Source organism: Acanthamoeba castellanii (genome assembly GCF_000313135.1).
Source record: "Acanthamoeba castellanii str. Neff unplaced genomic scaffold scf7180000084705, whole genome shotgun sequence".
Classification (NCBI taxonomy): Eukaryota; Discosea; order Longamoebia; family Acanthamoebidae; genus Acanthamoeba; species Acanthamoeba castellanii.
In genome coordinates, this window is record NW_004457350.1 from 69,958 (window position 1) to 86,402 (window position 16,445).

Below are 16,445 nucleotides of genomic sequence, written 5' to 3' on the forward strand. Positions count from 1 at the left end.
GCTCCAGCTCCAGCGCCACTCCTTGTCCCTGTTGCGCCGCTCCTGCGCCGCCGCGGCCGCCACCGACGACGACGAACTCAAGAGGGCCAGCTCGTGCAGCTTGTGGCCCGCGCCAAGGCCCTTGCCGCCGCGCGCAACGCGACCGCCGCCGCTTGTGCTGTTGCTGGCGCTGGCCACGTCATCGCCCGGAGCGTCGGCGAGGCTGGGGTTGCCGCCGCCGCCACCGCGGCGCGACAGGGAGCTGCCGATGCTGCCGCTGCCCACGGTGGTCAGCATCGCCATCCGCGAACGCGCCGTCGTTGTCGTCGTCGGTGGTGGTGGTGGGTTGCCGCTGCCGCGGAAAGCGGCGGAGGTGAGCTCGTCGCGCTCGGCCCGCGTGCGGCCGGTGCTGGCGTCGTAGGCGCCGAGGCTGCAGCTGGCGGGGCGCATGTTGCGGCGGTGCGGCAGCGGGGGCGGCCCGTGGCCCCACCCGTCCGCCGCGCGAGGCGGGAGCTGCGGCGGCGGCTGCAGCTGCTGCTGGGCCGGCGAGAACGATCGGAAGTGGCCGCTTCCGACGGCCGCCAGGATTGAGGCCGCGTGGCCATCGCGAGCTGGCCCGCCGCCGCCGGCAGAAGAAGAAGAAGAAGAATTCAAGGAATTCGAGGAAGCCAGCGGCGGCAGCGGGCTTGGGGCCGGCGAAGAATGCGAGGCGAGCTCCGGGTGGCCCGGAGACACCGTATGACCGCCGCCGCCGGCGCCGGTGCCGTGCTGTTGCTGGTTGCCGCCGCCGCCGCCGCCACGCGTCAACTTGTTTACCACCCGCGAGAGTGACAGCCCGCCCTTGGGTCGCGTCGCGCGTGCGGGCAGGTGTGCGAAGTGCGAGGAGTGAGATCGGCGCCGGTGCCCAGTAATATGTCCGTTTGGTGGTGGTGGTGGGGTGGTACCTGATGGGAGGCGCCATCGGCGGCAGCGGCAGCGGCGGCGGCGGCATGTTGCTGCTGCTCGGGCGACCCGCCGCCGGAGGAGAAGAGCCGCAGCGAGAGGCGCCGTTTCTTCGTTGACTTCTTCATGGCCGCAATGGCGGCGGCCTCGGCTTGGTGGTGGTGGTGCTGGTGGTGGTGCTTCTCGCGGTGCGGCGTCGGCGGTGTCTGTCGCGGCTGCTCGCGCTCGTGGACGGCGGGCTGGCGGGCTGACGACGCCGCGACGAAGAGGTCGTTGCCTTCATCGTCGTCGTCGTCAGTGTCGTCTTCGTCTTCGTCGCCGGTTTCTTCATCGTCATGAGCGCCGGCCCGCCGCCGCCACCGCGGTTCGGGAGAGGGCGACAGAGGCAGCGGGTCGGCGGTGGCGATGCCCCACAGGTAGTCGCCGGCCGACCCCGCCCGCTTCCTCTCCTCCACCACGCCCGGCGCCCCTGCGCCCCGGCGCCCATCGTACACCCGACGGCGGGCCACGACCTCCTCCTCCTCCTCGTCGCCATCGTCTTCGTCGTCACCATCGCCGTCGTCGTCGTTCTCCTCCTCCGCCGCCGCCGCCACGTCGTGCCGTGCGTCACTGTTCTGGCCGCCGCCGCTGGCGGTGGTGGTGGTGCATTCACGCGGTGGCGGGTCTGCGGTGGTGGCGGCGGCAGCGGCAGCGGTGATGGCGCTACGCAGAGCCGAGGAGGCATCGGTCGCGTCGGCCGGCGTCGGCCGTCGTCGAGGCGCCCGTTCTGTGTCGCACGTGCGGTGGGCTCCATCGATGGCGGCTGCAGCGTCGGCGGCGGCGTCGGTGGTGGTGGTGGGCGTCGGCGGCGCCGAAGCGGGGCGCGGGCAGCTGTCGGGTCCCATCCACGCGTAGCAGGACAGGTCGCCGCCGCCGCCGCTGATGGTGATGGTGGGGAACAGGCTGTCGAAGGACGACGACGAGTCTGACGAGAACGACCGGCTGCGCTCGCGGCCCAGCTTCTTCTTCTTCGCCGCCGCCGCCGTCGTCGCCCGCCGCCCGCTCGCAGCAGGCGACCGGTCTCCTGACGTCGATGCCAACGACGCCCTCGACGCAAGGCCGCCTGAGGGGGGCGCCGCGGCCATCTCTGCTTCCTTTTCCTTCTTGTCTCCATCATCTTCATCTTCATCTTTGTCGTCTGCTACAACTGCATCTCCTCCATTTCCCTGTGTAGGGGGGCGGGATGGATAGCCGTACACGGAATGGCGCCACCTCTTTCTGCTGCTGTTGTTGTTTTTCTTGTGGTGGTGATGGTGATGGACGATGGGGCTGCCCGCCGCCTTACCGATCGCGCCTCCCCCCCTGTTGTTGTTGCCATCATCATCTACATCGGACGGCAGCAGCTTCCGAGCCCGCCAAAATGGCAGCAGTTTGGACATGTAGTTTGTCTTGTCCGTTTCTGGTGGATGTGGGGAGCCGTTTCAAGAGCCGAGGCTCATCGGTTCCTCCTTCTCCTCGTTGGCGGGAGGACCTCCACGAGCTTTCAAGTTCTCTCTTTTCTCGGCCACCAATCAATCCGGCCGTTCGATTGTTGTTTGCACCGGTGGCCAAAAATGAAACCCCCAGAATGGGAGGAAATAGAAAGAGAAAGAAAGAGAAACTAAAATCAATTCTTGATTTTAGAGGCTAATGCGATTATGCGAATTCTTGGCGAGGAAGAGAAAAGCCGCAAGAAAAAGGAGACAGGGACCTTGTTGTGGGTGGTCAGGGCGCAGCGGCAGTTGATATACCATGGCCTCCTCGGCAAAGAAGGAATCAGTGGAAGCGAGTACTTCGCCTTCTTCCTCTGGCCTTTCCCTCCTTCGCCACATTCGCCATCCTCCTGCTACGCAGGCCTCCTCCTCCTCCTCATCTTCATGTTCTTTGCCCGTTCCACCACCTGCGGTCACAGCCGTCGGCCAGCGGCGAGAGTCCTCGTCGCCCATCGCGGTCCCCACATTGGCGGGGGCGGGGGCGGGGGCGGGGGCGAGCAGCGTAGTGCCCAAGCAGCATCTCGTAATCGAATGCACGCGCGAGAACGAGGCCCTTACATCGGCCCTGCTGAGCTTCCTCGAGGCCTTCACAGCCCCACGCCACATGGCGCAGCACAAGCAGAGCGGCGCCTGGTACCACGGCGAATGCCGCGTAATCCGACATGGCGAAGGCACCGCCCACCACAGCGGCGCGGGCGCCGTGGTCAGCGGCCTCTGGGAGCACAACGTCTACAAGGGTCCCAAGGCCAAGGCCTCTTCCTCCCTCTACTCGTCATCGTCATCATCATCGACAGCATCATCGTCGCTATTCTCCTCTTCATCTTTCCACCATCTGCCCCTCTCCTCGGCCGACATCAGAGAGCTGCCCGAGGACGAGGGCATCGTGTCGCCGCCCCTGTCGCCCCCGCGTTCTGGGCCTTCGTCCACGTCCCACATGACCTCGGCCTCGACATCGTTCGCCACGTTCGCGAGTAGCGCCTCCCCCTCCTCCTCGTCCAGCTCTACACACCACCTGGCGGTGGCCACCACAAGCGAACCGCGTAGCGCCTCCTCCTCCTCGGCGGCGGAGGGCGTAGCGCGGCTCTCGCGGCTCCTCCCGCTGGGCTCCACCATCCACGAGTTCTTCTTCCCCGACGAGCTCCTCCTCTACGTCTTCAGCTTCCTCGACATCCAGTCCCTCTGCACCTGCGGTACTCCCTCCCCCCCTTTCTACTTCTACCCCCCCGTCAATCATGAGAGCTCATCGTGCTCTACGTCGTCGTCGTCGTCGGTGCACCATCATCGTCGCCCACCAGCCCAGGTGTCGACCGACTGGCGACGCCTCACCAACGACGCCGTGCTATGGACGGACCTGCACATCCGCATGCAGTTACGCCCGCCTCACCACACACACGCACACACGCACACACGCACACACGCACGTCAGCTGGCGGAGCCGTCGGCGCACGACTACTGCACACCAACCGGCCGCCCGGCCCCTGGCTGATCCTGAGTTCGCGCGACGTGTGTGTGTCGTGTGTGTTCTGTGTGCAGGTGGGGGCTGCCGGATGAGAAGGAGGAGGGCGCGACGCGCGACTGGCGCGAGATCGTGAAGGGGCGCTACCTCCTCGAACGCAACTGGCTCAACGGTCACTACCACATGAGCACCCTCCGCGGCCACACGGGCTGGTACGTCTACACCCGCCTGGCGCCACCACCCACCGCGTCATCTGCCACACACACACACACACACACCCTTTCGCCGCGCTCCATGATCATGTCGCGATCCTGTTCGGGCGCACATCACACATCACGCGACACAACACACACGCGCCGATATGTTATCTATTGACGCGCGCGCGTGTCGTCGTGCGTGGTGGATGCAGGGTCACGTGCGTCGATTTCTACGCCAACAAGCTGGTGAGCTCAAGCTACGACGGGACCGTGAGGATCTGGAACACGCAAACAGGTACACGACACACACAACACACGCACACAACACACACACACACACACACACACACACACACACACACACACACACACACACACACAACACACAAACACGGTTCGTATCGGGTGGCGGCCCGTATCGCTGACGTGTGCCGGGGTGGGTGGGTGGGCGCGCTGCAGGCAACATGCTGCAGACTCTCAAGAACGAGTCCAACGGCGTCCTCTCGCCCGTGTGGTGCCTCCAGTTCGACAAGAACCGCATCATGACCGGCTCCTCGGACTCCAAGCTGCGCGAGTTCGATCCCAACACCGGTAACTAACCCATCATCGCGCCATTGTGTGTGTCGTGTGTGTCGTGTGTCGTGTGTGTCGTGTGTGCGTGCGAAAACCAACAATGTACCGGGGGGGGGTTTACCGCACGCAGGTCAGTGCACGCAGGTGATCGGCGGGCACGACGGCGGCGTCAAGTGCCTCCAATTCACCTCGGAGCTGCTCGTCACCGGCAGCGACGACAAGACCATCAAGATATTCGACGTACGCACCGGCAAGTACATCAAGACCATCAAGGGTATATCAGCCAACACCCTCACCCACCCCCCTTCAATCGACCACAGCCTGCTCATGCCGTGTCGTGTCGTGTCGTGTTGCGTGTGTCGTGTGTGTCGTGTCGTGTTGTGTGTCGTTGGTCGTTGTCTACATCAGTGCCGTGTGGGGGGTCGATCAGTTGCCTGCAATTTCAGGACGATGTCCTATGCACGGCCTCGAAGCGGGAGAAGGCCATCTACACGTTCGACCTCCGGCGGTCCAACCACTACCAGCGCGTGCTGGAGGCCCACTCCAAAGCCGTACGTCACCGCACACACCGCCACACATCGCACACACACACACACACACACACACCCCACAAGCCCCAAACCCCATCGGGAGGCTGTTCTCCGACTGACCTGCGCGGTGTCTTTGGGGCGACACACGACACTCACACGACACACACGACACACACGACACACACGACACACAGGTGTACTGTCTGCAGTTCGATCTCGCGACCAACAGGCTGGTGAGCGGCGCGAGAGACAGACAGATATTTGTGTGGGATTTCGAGAAGGGCGAGGTCATCAAAAAGCTGAGCGGCCACCGGTACGCGCTGATCCCCCCCCCTCGCTTGTTCGCTCTTTCCTTTCACCACTCACCGCACCTCCATCTATTCTATTCTATTCTTCTACAATATTACTGTATTTTTCTACTTTATTGATATATATATATATATATTGTACAATGTTAAATAGATATACGGTCATGAACCTACGGTTCGACAACAACAAGATCGTGTCCGGGGCAGCCGATGACAGCCTGCGAATATGGGACATGCACTCGGGGGAGTGCATCCAAATACTCCAGGTCTTCCCCCCTCCCCCACGCCCCTCTTGCCATCTGTGAACGCAAAGGCTCACAGCGCGCGCCATGTCTTGTGTGGTGTGTGCTGCTGTTGCGTGTCACGTTGGTCGTGTGTGTGTGTGTGCCTATTGTGTGTTGTGTATGATCACAACAGGGGCACACGGAAATGGTGACATCGCTCAAGTTCGACGCCAGCAAGATCGTGTCAGGCAGTGCGGATCGCACGTGCATAGTGTGGGACTTCCTGCGAGGCCGGCCAGAGGACCGCGGCTTCTCCTTCTTTGGCTACTGAGAGGAGAGTGGCTCTTCACATTTCAGCCTTTTTTTAATTTTTGGTGTATTTCATAAAACAGTAAAGTGGCGCTGATGCGTAACACACAGCACGCCTTCTTCTATCCCTCTCTCTCTCTCTCTCTCTTCTTCCTCTCTTCTCTTCTCTTCTCTCTTAGAGGTCAGTTACCTGGCGGCGTTGTGGTGGCGGTGGGGGGGGGCGTAATGGGAGGCGGAGGGCGTTCACATGTTGTCGTTGTCCGAACCGGCCGTCGAGTCCTCCTCCTCCGATGACCCGCTCCTCGACGAGCCGCTGCGGCTGCGGCTCGACCGAGACCGGGAGGACCCTCGCGACTGCGACCGGCTGCTGTGGGACCGGCTCCGGCTCCGGCTCCGGCTCTTGTCGTCGTCGTCGTCGCTGCCGCTGTCGGAGCTGCTGTCACGGTTCCCTTCCTTGTCGTCGTCGGCACCGCCGCGGCTCTTGGACCTGCTGGACCTGCTGCGGTCGCTCTCCGGCTCGCTGTCGGTCTGCTCCTCGCCCTCTGAGCTGTCGCTCGAGCCGCGCCTGTCGGGCTCGGGCACCGAACCAGACGAAGGCTTGGGCGCCGCCGCCGCGAGTGGCTGCTGCTTGACGGGGGCCGCAGGCTCCTTCTCGGCTTCGGCTTCCCGCTGCTGCTGCTGCTGCTGCTGCTTGACGGGAGGCGCCGGCTCCTCCCGCCTCTTCTCCGACGCCTCGCTGTCCCGCCTCTGCTCGCCGCCGCGCTCCTCCTCGCTCGAAAAGTCCTCGCCGCTGCGCCCTCCCCTCGTACTGCGCACGCACGCGTTGTTGGTGAGTGTCGTGTGCTGACGTGTCGTGTGTGTCATGTGTGTCGTGTGTCGTGTGTCGTATGTGTCGTATGTGTCGTGTGCCGTGTCGTGTGCAGAGGAGGGCGGTACCTGGGGGAGTCGCGGGAGGATCGGGAGGGCGAACGTCTCGCGGCGGACCTGGAGCTGGACTTGGAGCGCGAGCCGGATCGTCGCCTCGGGCGCGCGTAGGAGGAGCCGCTGCGCGATCGGCTGTTCGACCTCGACCTCGACGAGCGCGAGCGAGTGCGCGAGCGCGCGCGCGATGACTCCCGCCTGCGCGTACCGCCCCCGCGTGAGCAGCAATCCGGCAAACAAAAAGGACGAAAACGAAATGAAGAGAAAGAAAGAGGGGGGGGGGCGTACGACATGTCGCCCTCGAACACGATGCGTCCGTTCTGGAATTTGGGGCGGCGGAGCACCACGCTGGCCTCCGAGTCGTTCTCCGAGGGCAGGCCCAGGTCCTCGGGGCCGGCCTCGTCGGCGGCCAACATCTCGTCGCGCTTGGCGGCCTCGGCGTGGGGCTCCTCGCCGGCGAGCGCGCCCGCCTGCGCGTCCGACTCGGCGGGGGCCTCGCGCACGGCCGGGATCTCGTACTCGGCCTCCTGCGTCTCCGGCTTCAGGATGTACAGACGGAACCCGAACAGCAGAACTGCGTCGTGTCGTGCCGTCACACACAACACACACGTCAGCACGCGCGACACGTCAGCACGTCTAATCGCCGGTGGCGGTTGGGGGGGGGCGCACTGAGCAGGACGACGATGGCGAAGACGACGAAGATGGCGAGGAGGATCCACCGCTCCTCGCCGCTGCCCGACGACCGGTCCTCGGCCGCCACGACCGGCGACGCGCTGGGCTGCACCACACTGTGGAGGGGGGGCAACGATTGTCAATCAACGACGACGACGACGACGACATTTAATGCAAAGCCACGTGCGGGGGGGGGCGTACGGGCCACGGGCGAAGGCGCGCACGGAGAGGAGGGCGCCCGAGACGAGGCTCGAGCAGGCACACGTCGTGCCGCGGCTCGATGCGACCACCGATCCGGCTGAGCGACGATGGTCAGCACAACATCCACAACCCACACACCGCACGACACGACACGACACGACACGACACGACACGACACGACCAACGACACGACACGACCAACGACACGAGTGGTGGTGGGGAGGGGCGTACCGGAACCCGAACCGGCGGGCGAGCAGGACTGGGTCCAGCCAGCGCCGCTCCAGCTCTGGCACGAGACGTTGTAGCCGCCGGCAAGAGTCTGCGCAAACTCAACTCCGTCAACAAAACCAAAACAAAAACCAAAACAAAACCAAAACAAACGGAGGTTTGGGGGGGGGGTTGTACGGGGGATGTTGAGGCCGTTGGGGTTCTCGCTGATGACGGCGGGGTGGGCGATGATGAAGTTCTGCGTGAGCGGGCCGGCGAGGGCGATGTCGCGGCCGTCGACGCGCACGATGAGCGTGGTCACGGGCGCCATGAGGGTCACGTTGCCGCCGGCCGACGGCTGCGGGTTGAGCGCGAACGTGCACAGGGCGATCACCACCTCGGCGTCGTCGGCGTCGCCGCCCGCCTGCAGCCGGATGTCCGCCGTGGGCAGCGTCACCGTGACGCCCCCCGCCTGCATGGTGGCCGGCAGATCGCTCGCCGAGTCTGCGCAATCGGGGGTAAGTCGAACGCCCGACCGCACACGACACGCGACACGCAACACGCAACATGACACACACGACACACGACGGGTGGTGGTTGGGTGGGGTGGGGGGTGCGTGCATTTGCCGGCGGCGGCCTGGATGTTGGGGGTGCTCCAGGTGTAGGTGCGGGTCTGGGCGGAGGCGGCGGCCTGCTCGACGGCGAGCTCGGTGATCAGGGCCACCAGCTCCGACGCAAACGCGCTCGAGTCCAGCGCCAGGGCCTTGTAGTACTCCAGCAGGTTCGACGCCGCGTTCGCGATGTACTGCACACACCGTGTGTCGTGTCGTGTGTCGTGTGTGCGTGTCGTGTCGTGTCGTGTCGTGTGTCGAGTGCGTGTCGAGTGTCATGTCAGTCGCGCTGGGGAGAATGAAGGCGGAAGTGAAGGCGGACGTACGGCGCGGTCGGAAGATTGCGGGGAGGCGGCGACGAGCTCGCGGAGGTGTTGCACGACGTGCAGGCCGAGGTCGGTGCTGCCGCTTCGCTTGGCCTTGGGCGCCACCGTGTGGAGGCCGCGCCGGCCCGCAGTGGTGGTGGTGGTGCGGGAGCCGCCGGCGAGAAGGTAGAGCAGGTGGGCCTGGACGGTGGTGGCGTCGGCCGAGCGCTCAAAGGCCAGCTGGCGGCGCAGCACGTCGAACACGGCCTCGCGCACGTCGCGCTCCGTGGAGCCGACGGCGAAAGGGTTGCCGGCGGTGCCGACGGCGGTGTTGAGCTCGAACAGGAGCGAATAGAGGAGCGTCGGAACGAGGTCCACGCGCCCGCGCTGGATGGCCTCGAGGCCGGCGCCGCTGGCGAGCAGCGCGGCGACCGCCTCGGCCGAGTCGGCGAGGGCGGCCTGCACGACGACGCCCGATGCGACCTCGAGCAGCCGGGGCTCGGCGGCGCTGTCGCTCTCCGCTTCGCCCTCGGCAGCAGCCGACGCCGGCGGGGCGTAGGCGGGCGAGCCCGTGCGATCAAAGACGCGCGCGTAGAGAGCCAGCGATTCTTCGCCGGCGCTGCCGGTCGAGGGCAGGTAGGTCTCGACGCGGCCAGCGGCCACCGACCTGTGCGAGCCCAGCGGGAAGAGGCCGCCCAGGACGTCGGCCGAGTGGCGGACGTAGTAGTGCGTAAAGACCGGGCCGTCGTCGGCGTTGGCCGCGATCGCGGCGTCGAAGCCGGCGCAGAGGGCCGTGGCGAGCGCGGTGCGGCCGGGACCCTTCTCGCCCTCGCCCTCGGGCAGCTGCAGGTCGCAGGTGCCGCCCCACGGGAAGGCGCCGACGGCAAAGGTGACCTCGGCCCAGCCGGCGGCGGCGGGCGTCGAGGCGGCCCACGGGAGGCCGCCGGTCGCGGTGGTGGCCCAGTCGGCCGGCTGGAGGAGGTCGTCGGCGTAGCGCGCCACGAGGCGCAGGCGGTACTGGGCGCCGGGCGTGAGCACGTCGGGCCGGAAGGCGAGCACGGCGGCGTCGCTGCCGGGATCGACCACGGCGGTGAGGTTGGCGTCGATGTCGCCGTCGACCAGCGACCACGCGAGCTCGCTCACGGTGCGGCCCAGCGGCGAGGCCACGCTGGCCTCGAACTTGACCAGCGCGTCGGCCGACGGGTCGACGTTGTCGCCGGCGGCCAGCAGGCGCACAAAGACCGTCGGGGCGTCGCCCCAGCCGATGGTGACGAGCTGGTCGGCCGTGGCCACGTCCAGTGCCATCCCGCGCTTCTCCGCGCCTTCTTCTTCGAAGGGCTTGCCCGCGCGGGTCACGGTGAGGGTGAAGCGCCAGTCGCCAGGGGGCAGCGTGCCGGCAGGCAGCGTGACGTGCGGCGCCTGGTAGGCCGCCGTGCCGAGGTAGCGCGCCGCCGGGCACGCGCCGTCGTCGACGCCCTCGTAGGCCAGATCGGCGCTGCCGGCCCACGCGCACGACCACTGGTAGCTCACCTGATCGTCTTCGCCTTCGTCATGCTGGGCGGGCGAGGAGCGCAGGGAGCCGTCGAGCTCGATGGGCGCGTAGCGGGACACGTAGCGGGTGCCGGACTCGAGCACGGCGCGCACGGGCTCGTCGAGCACGGTGACGGTGACGGTGGCCTGGCCGACGTGGCCCAGCAGGCCGGCGCTGGTGGCGGTGAGGGTGAAGCGGTAGGTGGCGCCGGCCTGCAGGGCGTTGGCCGGGAGGTGGAGGGCGGACGACGTGCGCGAGGCCAGGTCGAGCGCCACCACGGGACCCCCGGTGCGCACCCACGCGTACGAGTAGCGCGCCTCCGGGTCGCACACGGCCAGCGACGCATCCCGCTTGCACACGCACGGCGGCTCCACACTACCGCGCAGCGACAGGTCGGTGCCCCTCTGGATCGTGGGCTGTGATGGAGTAGAACGTAACGTTCTTAGAAGAAGAATAATAATAATCCATACCAAGCAAGATTCGTAATAGCAGACCTCTCCTTCACATCTTTCTCGCAATCTCTTCTCTTTGCACGTTTGATTGATTTCTTTCCTCATCTACTTTTTTTTCTTTTGTTTTTCACAGATTGGGGGGGGGGGCGAGAACGTACGTTTCCACCAGCGATGCGCACGATGACCTGGTCGGTGGCGATGATCTCGACGGGGAAGTAGGCCGTGGAGGAGAGGCCGAGCCAGTTGGTGAGGGTGAGGGAGAAGGTGTAGGTGCGCGTAGTGTTGAACGAGAGCGAGCTTCCATCGAGCGAGACCACTACGTCGCGCTGGCTGGCCAGGTAGAGCGCCACCCCCTCCGTGACGTCGGTCGAGTTGTCCTCTGGCGCCACGAGGCCCCACTGGTAGCCGCCCACGTAGGCGCGACCGCCCGAGCCGTAAGAGGCCGATGCATCGAGGGTGAGCACGTCGCACCACCCCACGGCCGATGTGCCCTCGATCACCACCACGGGCGCGGCTGGCGTGTCGGGGCTGATCACCAGCAGCACCCGCGATTCGTAATCGTCGAGCGTGACGGATGGCGAATCCAGCCGTCCGATTACGCCCTGCCGCAGGGACAGAAGATCGTTGATGGCCACGCTCGCGTAGTAGCCGAAGCGGGCCACGAGGGTGCGGGCGTCGCGCCACAGGCACACGGAGGCGGAGCCGCCCAGAGCCTCTGCGGACGCATCGTCGAAGACAGTGGAGCAGGGGAACACCCCGCTCTGGCCCGCCCGGTTGGTGTCAACGTCGAACTGGATGATCAACGCGCCCCCGGCGTCGGACACCTTGGCCAGGTAGCTCAAGGGCAGCGGTGCGTTGGACCCTGCAAGCGAGTGAGTAAAAACATCATCAACAACATCACATGGTGGTTCTACACCAGTGAAGATGAAAAGTAGAATGGAACAGATCCGGGGGGGGGAGAGATTTGCGGGAGATGAAAGAACAATCGAGAAGATAGGGACTTAGCAGTACCTTGACGCTGAAGGATGTGGTGGGTGTCAGTTAGGCGGGCGGCGACGAGGGGAGGCGAGGTGGAAGAGACCAGGGAGAAGAAGAGGAGTGGGAGGAGGAGGAGAAAGGCGGAGAGGAGAGACGAGTGATGTAGTGGTAGCATGTGGCGAGTAGCTGAACGGGTCCTCGTCTCCGTCATCCCACGCGATTTACGAGGGGGGCGAGCAAGGCTCGGCTCCGAGGTGAGAGGAGGAGATGAGATGCTTGTGTTGGAGGAGGCCGAGATGAAGAGGAGTTGTCTAAGCTAGATGGCGCCCAGTCTCATCGGCTGGCCAAACGCACTCTCTCTCTCTCTCTCTCACTTTTCTTTCTCGATGAGGAGGTCCTCTCTCACTCTCACTCTCTGACAGACCCCTTTTTTCGAAACACCCGTGTGCCGCTATTCTTCGCAGCGGTCCCACACCAACCACCTCCGAGTGAGTGTGTGCTCTTTTCCCACCCTCACCACTTCTTTTGGCCAAGAAAGGAAATTCCCTTTCCCGCGCAGACGGGCGTGCCAACCCATTGGCCCGTTTTTTAAGCAACGATTTTCCTTGTACCCTCTTTCAGGAAATAAAAATAAATAATATAAATAATGGTGTTGTTGTGCCTGGACACGAAATAGCAACCAAAGACAATATTATTGTAATTATTTGTTTGGACGCGGGCGTGATTTGGCGACACAAGAGGGAGAGAGATAAAGAAACGAGAGATGTTCAAGGGCAGCAAGAAGGAGAAGCCGTCAGTGCTGGTGAAGCACTGCCGACAGGGCGTGCAGGCCTACATTAAGCACTCGGGTGGCGGATCCAAACAGGAGAAGGCCATCGCTGAAGTGTCGAACAGCATCACGGGCATGAAGGTGCTCCTCTACGGCGACGGCAAGACCGAACCCACGCCCGAGGCCGGCGACGAACTCCTCACCGAGATCTTCCAGGGCGACCTGCTCGGCCTCCTCTTCTCCAACATGGGGGCCATTGAATTCGAAGTACCCCCCCCCTCCACGCCCACTAGTGTGTTGAATCTGTGTAGAAGGTGCACTGTGTGAGGGCATGCAGCAAGTAGCGCAATTTCCTCCCAATTAATCCCCCCCCCCATTTGCCTCTACACGCTAATTTGTAGGCCAAGAAGGACTTTGTGATTCTGTTCGGCAATCTGATGCGCCGCGAGGTCGCGGGGAGGAAGACGGGCGTCGATTTTCTCGAGAAGAACAGCAAGCTGCTCGATGACCTCGTGCTCGGCTACGAAGATCCGGAGGTGGCGGTGATCTGCGGCCAGCTGCTGCGAGTGTGCCTCGACAACGAGAGCCTCGCCCAGCTCGTCCTGCACTCTGAGCACTTCCTCAAGTTCTTCACCTTTGTCGAGAATCCCGGCTTCGATGTGGCCTCGGACGCCTTCGCCACCTTCAAGGTACCCCTTCCCCCCCCCCATCTACCACCATTCCTCTACTCGAGTCAGGCACAGCCTTCTACTCTCTCTCCCCCCGAGATTTTCTTAATCTTCTCATTGTTGGCGTTGGCCTTCTACGTCGTTGCTGTAGTCGTCGTTGCTACTACTCGCAATTATTATTATTATGATTGATTCTTGTTCTTTTTTACATTCATGTTTGGTGTGTTGATTTTTGCTTGTCTTCTCCCATCCCCGTGTAGGATCTCCTGACCAAGCACAAGGCGCTGTGTGCCGAGTTCTTGGAGAAGAACTACGACGTCATCTTCGAGGACTACACGCAGCTGCTGCACTCGAAGAACTACGTCACCAGGCGGCAGTCCCTCAAGGTGCGCTCGCCAGCGCCCTCCTCCTCTTCGTCGTCATCGAGGGCGTTCGTCATCGGCTACTCGTTCGCTTCCACGTAGCGTCAACTCGGCCCTGGCCTCACCTCCTCCGTGCCTTGCGTGTGTTGTGTGTCGTGTGTGTGTTGTGTGTCGTGTGTCGTGTGTGTGTCGTGTAGCTGCTCGGCGAGCTGTTGCTGGACAGGGCCAACTTCAACGTGATGACCAAGTACATCAGCGACCAGCAGAACCTCAAGCTGATGATGAACCTCCTGAGGGACAAGAGCAAAAACATCCAGTTCGAGGCCTTCCACGTCTTCAAGGTGTTCGTGGCCAACCCCAACAAGGCCAAGCCCATTCTCGACATTCTGACCAAGAACAAGGAGAAGCTCATCAGCTTCCTCAGCAACTTCCACAACGAGAAAGGTTTGTGCTACCACACACACGACACACACACACACACTCACTCACACACACACACACACACACCACACATACCACACCACACACACCACACACACACACACACCTCCACTGCTTCCACCGGCCAAGGCTCACACCAACGCTTCACCGTCCTTCGCGCCTCGGCTCTGTTTGTGTGTCGTGTCGTGTCGTGTGTGCCGTGTGTGTCGTGTTGTGTCCTGTGTGGTGGCGGCCACGGCTTCCGGTTCAGCAGAGGATGAGCAGTTCGCGGACGAGAAGGCCTTCCTGCTGAAGCAGATCGAGCAGCTGCCCTCGGCGTCATGATGTGATCGCGTTGCCCCCGCTTCATCATCCCCAGCCCACGCAGTGCGGCCGTGCCTCCACCCAATGTATAAATCGAAACATAACCTTACACGCTTGTTCCCCCGTCGTCGTCATCATCGTCGACGAACAAAGAAAGCAAAGAGAGCAAAGAAACGAGGTTTACTACAGTAGTGGAGGGGGGTGAAGAAAAGAACGACTGTGCGCTCGCGCGCGTCTCCCTTGCTCACTCGGAGGACTGGTGCGGCGGTCGGTAGGGCGACGACGGTGCGGCACCGGACAACGACGGCGACGACGACGAGGCCGCGTCGGCGATGTTGGAGTGGAGCGCGAAGTTGTCCGACGACTTGAGCGAGGCCGCCGCGGCCGCCTTCTCCTTGGTAGACGATCGCTTGCCGGAGGAGGGCGACTCGGAGGCAAGCGACGACGACGACCGGCGGAGCGAGGTGCCGCCGGGGCTGCTGCTGCTGCCGGCGGCGGTGGCGGCCGTGGTGGACAGCGACGACGACGACGAGGCGAGGTCGGGCTTCTTCCTACCGCCGCCGCCTCGGATGGGCTTGATAATGCGCGCGCCGCCGTTTCCGTTTCCGATCGACGACGAGCGGCCTCGGCTCTGCGCTCGCGCTTGGGCTGAACAACAACAACAGCAACACATCGACGCACGCAGCCGATCAGCACACAAACAATCATCATCGTCACCATTACCACCATCACCGTCATCTGTAGGGGGGGCGGGCGCGCACCTTGGTCCAGCTTGGCCTTGAGCTCGTCGACGAGCTGCTTGTACTTGGACACCTGCGTCCCGTGGCTGCGGTGCGAATGATTCGGGCGTGGCTGACGTCAGCACAGCTGCTCACACGCAAGTGTGTGTCGTGTGTGTGTGTGTGTGTCGTATGTGTGTGTGTCGTGTGTGTGTGTCGTATGTGTGTGTGTCGTGTGTGTGTGTGTGTGTGTGTGTGTCGTGTGTGTGGCGTACTTCTCTGACTGCTGCTGCAGCTTCTCCTGCGCGCTGGAGAGCAAAACCTCGAGGCCGCGGATGCGCTCGTTCCTGGCGGCGAGCTTCTTCTCCGACACCTTCTTCTCGAGTCGCAGCTCATTGTTCTGGTTGACCAGCTGCTGGTGCACGCGCGTCAGCTGCTCCAGGTTGCGCTCGAGGAACATGTTACGCTTCTGCACGCGCGCAGCGGGGGGGGGGAAAAGAACGAAAGCGTGAGTTGGCGCTTTCAGAAGAAAAGAACGAAAGAAAGAAAGAACGAAAGCGACGGAGAGTGCGAAGAAGGCCTGAAAACCTGGAGGGACTTGTTGGAGGAGTTCTTGAGGAGCTGCTCGTACTGCTCGCGGGCCTCGTCGAGCAGCATCTCCAGATCGATCACCTGCGGTGTGTGGCGTGTTGCGTGTGAGACCCTTCTTCGTGTGTGTCGTGTGTGTGTGTGTGTCGTGGTGTGTGTGTCGTGGTGTGTGTGTGTCGTGTGCGCAAGTGCGATTTACCTTTTCGCATCGGTTCTGGAGGTCGCGCAGGAGGGAGGTCTTGAGCTGGTCGAACTCGGCCAGCTTCTGGGCGGTCTTCTGGCGGAGGTCGTTGAGCTCCTGCTCGAGCTGCTTCCGCTTCTCTTCGTTGTGGGTGGCCTTCTCCTCCTCCCGCTCCCTGTCCAGCGCCTGCGCCTTGCTCTCGAACTCCCGCCTCGTCTGCTCCACCGCCTCCTCCAGCTCCTCCTTCTCCCTCCGCAGCTGCTCCGCCTGTCCACCGCACGCGCACACGCACACGACACACACAACACGACACACACACACGACACACACCAAAGAGAAAAGAAGAAGAGAAAAGAGAGTCAAGAAGAGAAGAAAAGAGAGAGAGTCAAAGAGAGTCAACTGAAGTGATGGCGCACCTCGGCCTGGAACTGCTCCTTCTCGGCGCGCAGCATTTCCATTTCGAACGACTCGACGGGCTCGCCCTCCGCGAGGAGGGACTGGCTCAGG

At 63.5% G+C, this 16,445-nt stretch overlaps 5 protein-coding genes across 5 annotated transcripts in view; 2 read left to right on the plus strand and 3 right to left on the minus strand.

The window, feature by feature from the left end:
* ACA1_139390 (uncharacterized protein) overlaps nt 1-2,045 on the minus strand; it is a gene marked incomplete at both ends in the record, with an annotated part of 2,622 nt that extends 577 nt beyond the window's left edge. The window contains 2 exons of the mRNA XM_004336187.1: nt 20-819; nt 924-2,045. Coding sequence (XP_004336235.1) covers nt 20-819; nt 924-2,045 — 1,922 coding nt within the window. The remainder of the gene's footprint in view (nt 1-19; nt 820-923) is intronic.
* Nucleotides 2,046-3,036: 991 nt separating this feature from the next.
* Nucleotides 3,037-6,051, plus strand: ACA1_139400 (WD domain, Gbeta repeat-containing protein; the record flags this gene model as incomplete). Its single annotated transcript, XM_004336188.1, has 10 exons — nt 3,037-3,622; nt 3,728-3,800; nt 3,966-4,100; nt 4,298-4,380; nt 4,545-4,676; nt 4,789-4,898; nt 5,105-5,209; nt 5,383-5,501; nt 5,651-5,762; nt 5,914-6,051. 10 exons carry the CDS (start codon nt 3,037-3,039, stop codon nt 6,049-6,051), a joined length of 1,593 nt encoding a protein of 530 aa, XP_004336236.1.
* A 417-nt stretch (nt 6,052-6,468) lies between these two features.
* Nucleotides 6,469-12,118, minus strand: ACA1_139410 (uncharacterized protein; the record flags this gene model as incomplete). Its single annotated transcript, XM_004336189.1, has 11 exons — nt 6,469-6,837; nt 7,000-7,148; nt 7,259-7,524; nt 7,620-7,738; nt 7,824-7,920; nt 8,055-8,142; nt 8,229-8,534; nt 8,616-8,835; nt 8,968-10,893; nt 11,088-11,791; nt 12,100-12,118. 11 exons carry the CDS (start codon nt 12,116-12,118, stop codon nt 6,469-6,471), a joined length of 4,263 nt encoding a protein of 1,420 aa, XP_004336237.1.
* Nucleotides 12,119-12,670: 552 nt separating this feature from the next.
* On the plus strand, nt 12,671-14,471 carry ACA1_139420 (the record flags this gene model as incomplete). The annotated part of the gene is made up of 5 exons (XM_004336190.1): nt 12,671-12,943; nt 13,078-13,365; nt 13,605-13,730; nt 13,904-14,150; nt 14,398-14,471. The coding sequence occupies 5 exons, from the start codon at nt 12,671-12,673 to the stop codon at nt 14,469-14,471; spliced, it is 1,008 nt and encodes a 335-aa protein (XP_004336238.1).
* A 223-nt stretch (nt 14,472-14,694) lies between these two features.
* ACA1_139430 (kinesin motor domain containing protein) overlaps nt 14,695-16,445 on the minus strand; it is a gene marked incomplete at both ends in the record, with an annotated part of 5,495 nt that continues 3,744 nt past the window's right edge. Inside the window, 6 exons of the mRNA XM_004336191.1 lie at nt 14,695-15,098; nt 15,212-15,276; nt 15,445-15,638; nt 15,758-15,841; nt 15,957-16,205; nt 16,355-16,420. Coding sequence (XP_004336239.1) covers nt 14,695-15,098; nt 15,212-15,276; nt 15,445-15,638; nt 15,758-15,841; nt 15,957-16,205; nt 16,355-16,420 — 1,062 coding nt within the window. The remainder of the gene's footprint in view (nt 15,099-15,211; nt 15,277-15,444; nt 15,639-15,757; nt 15,842-15,956; nt 16,206-16,354; nt 16,421-16,445) is intronic.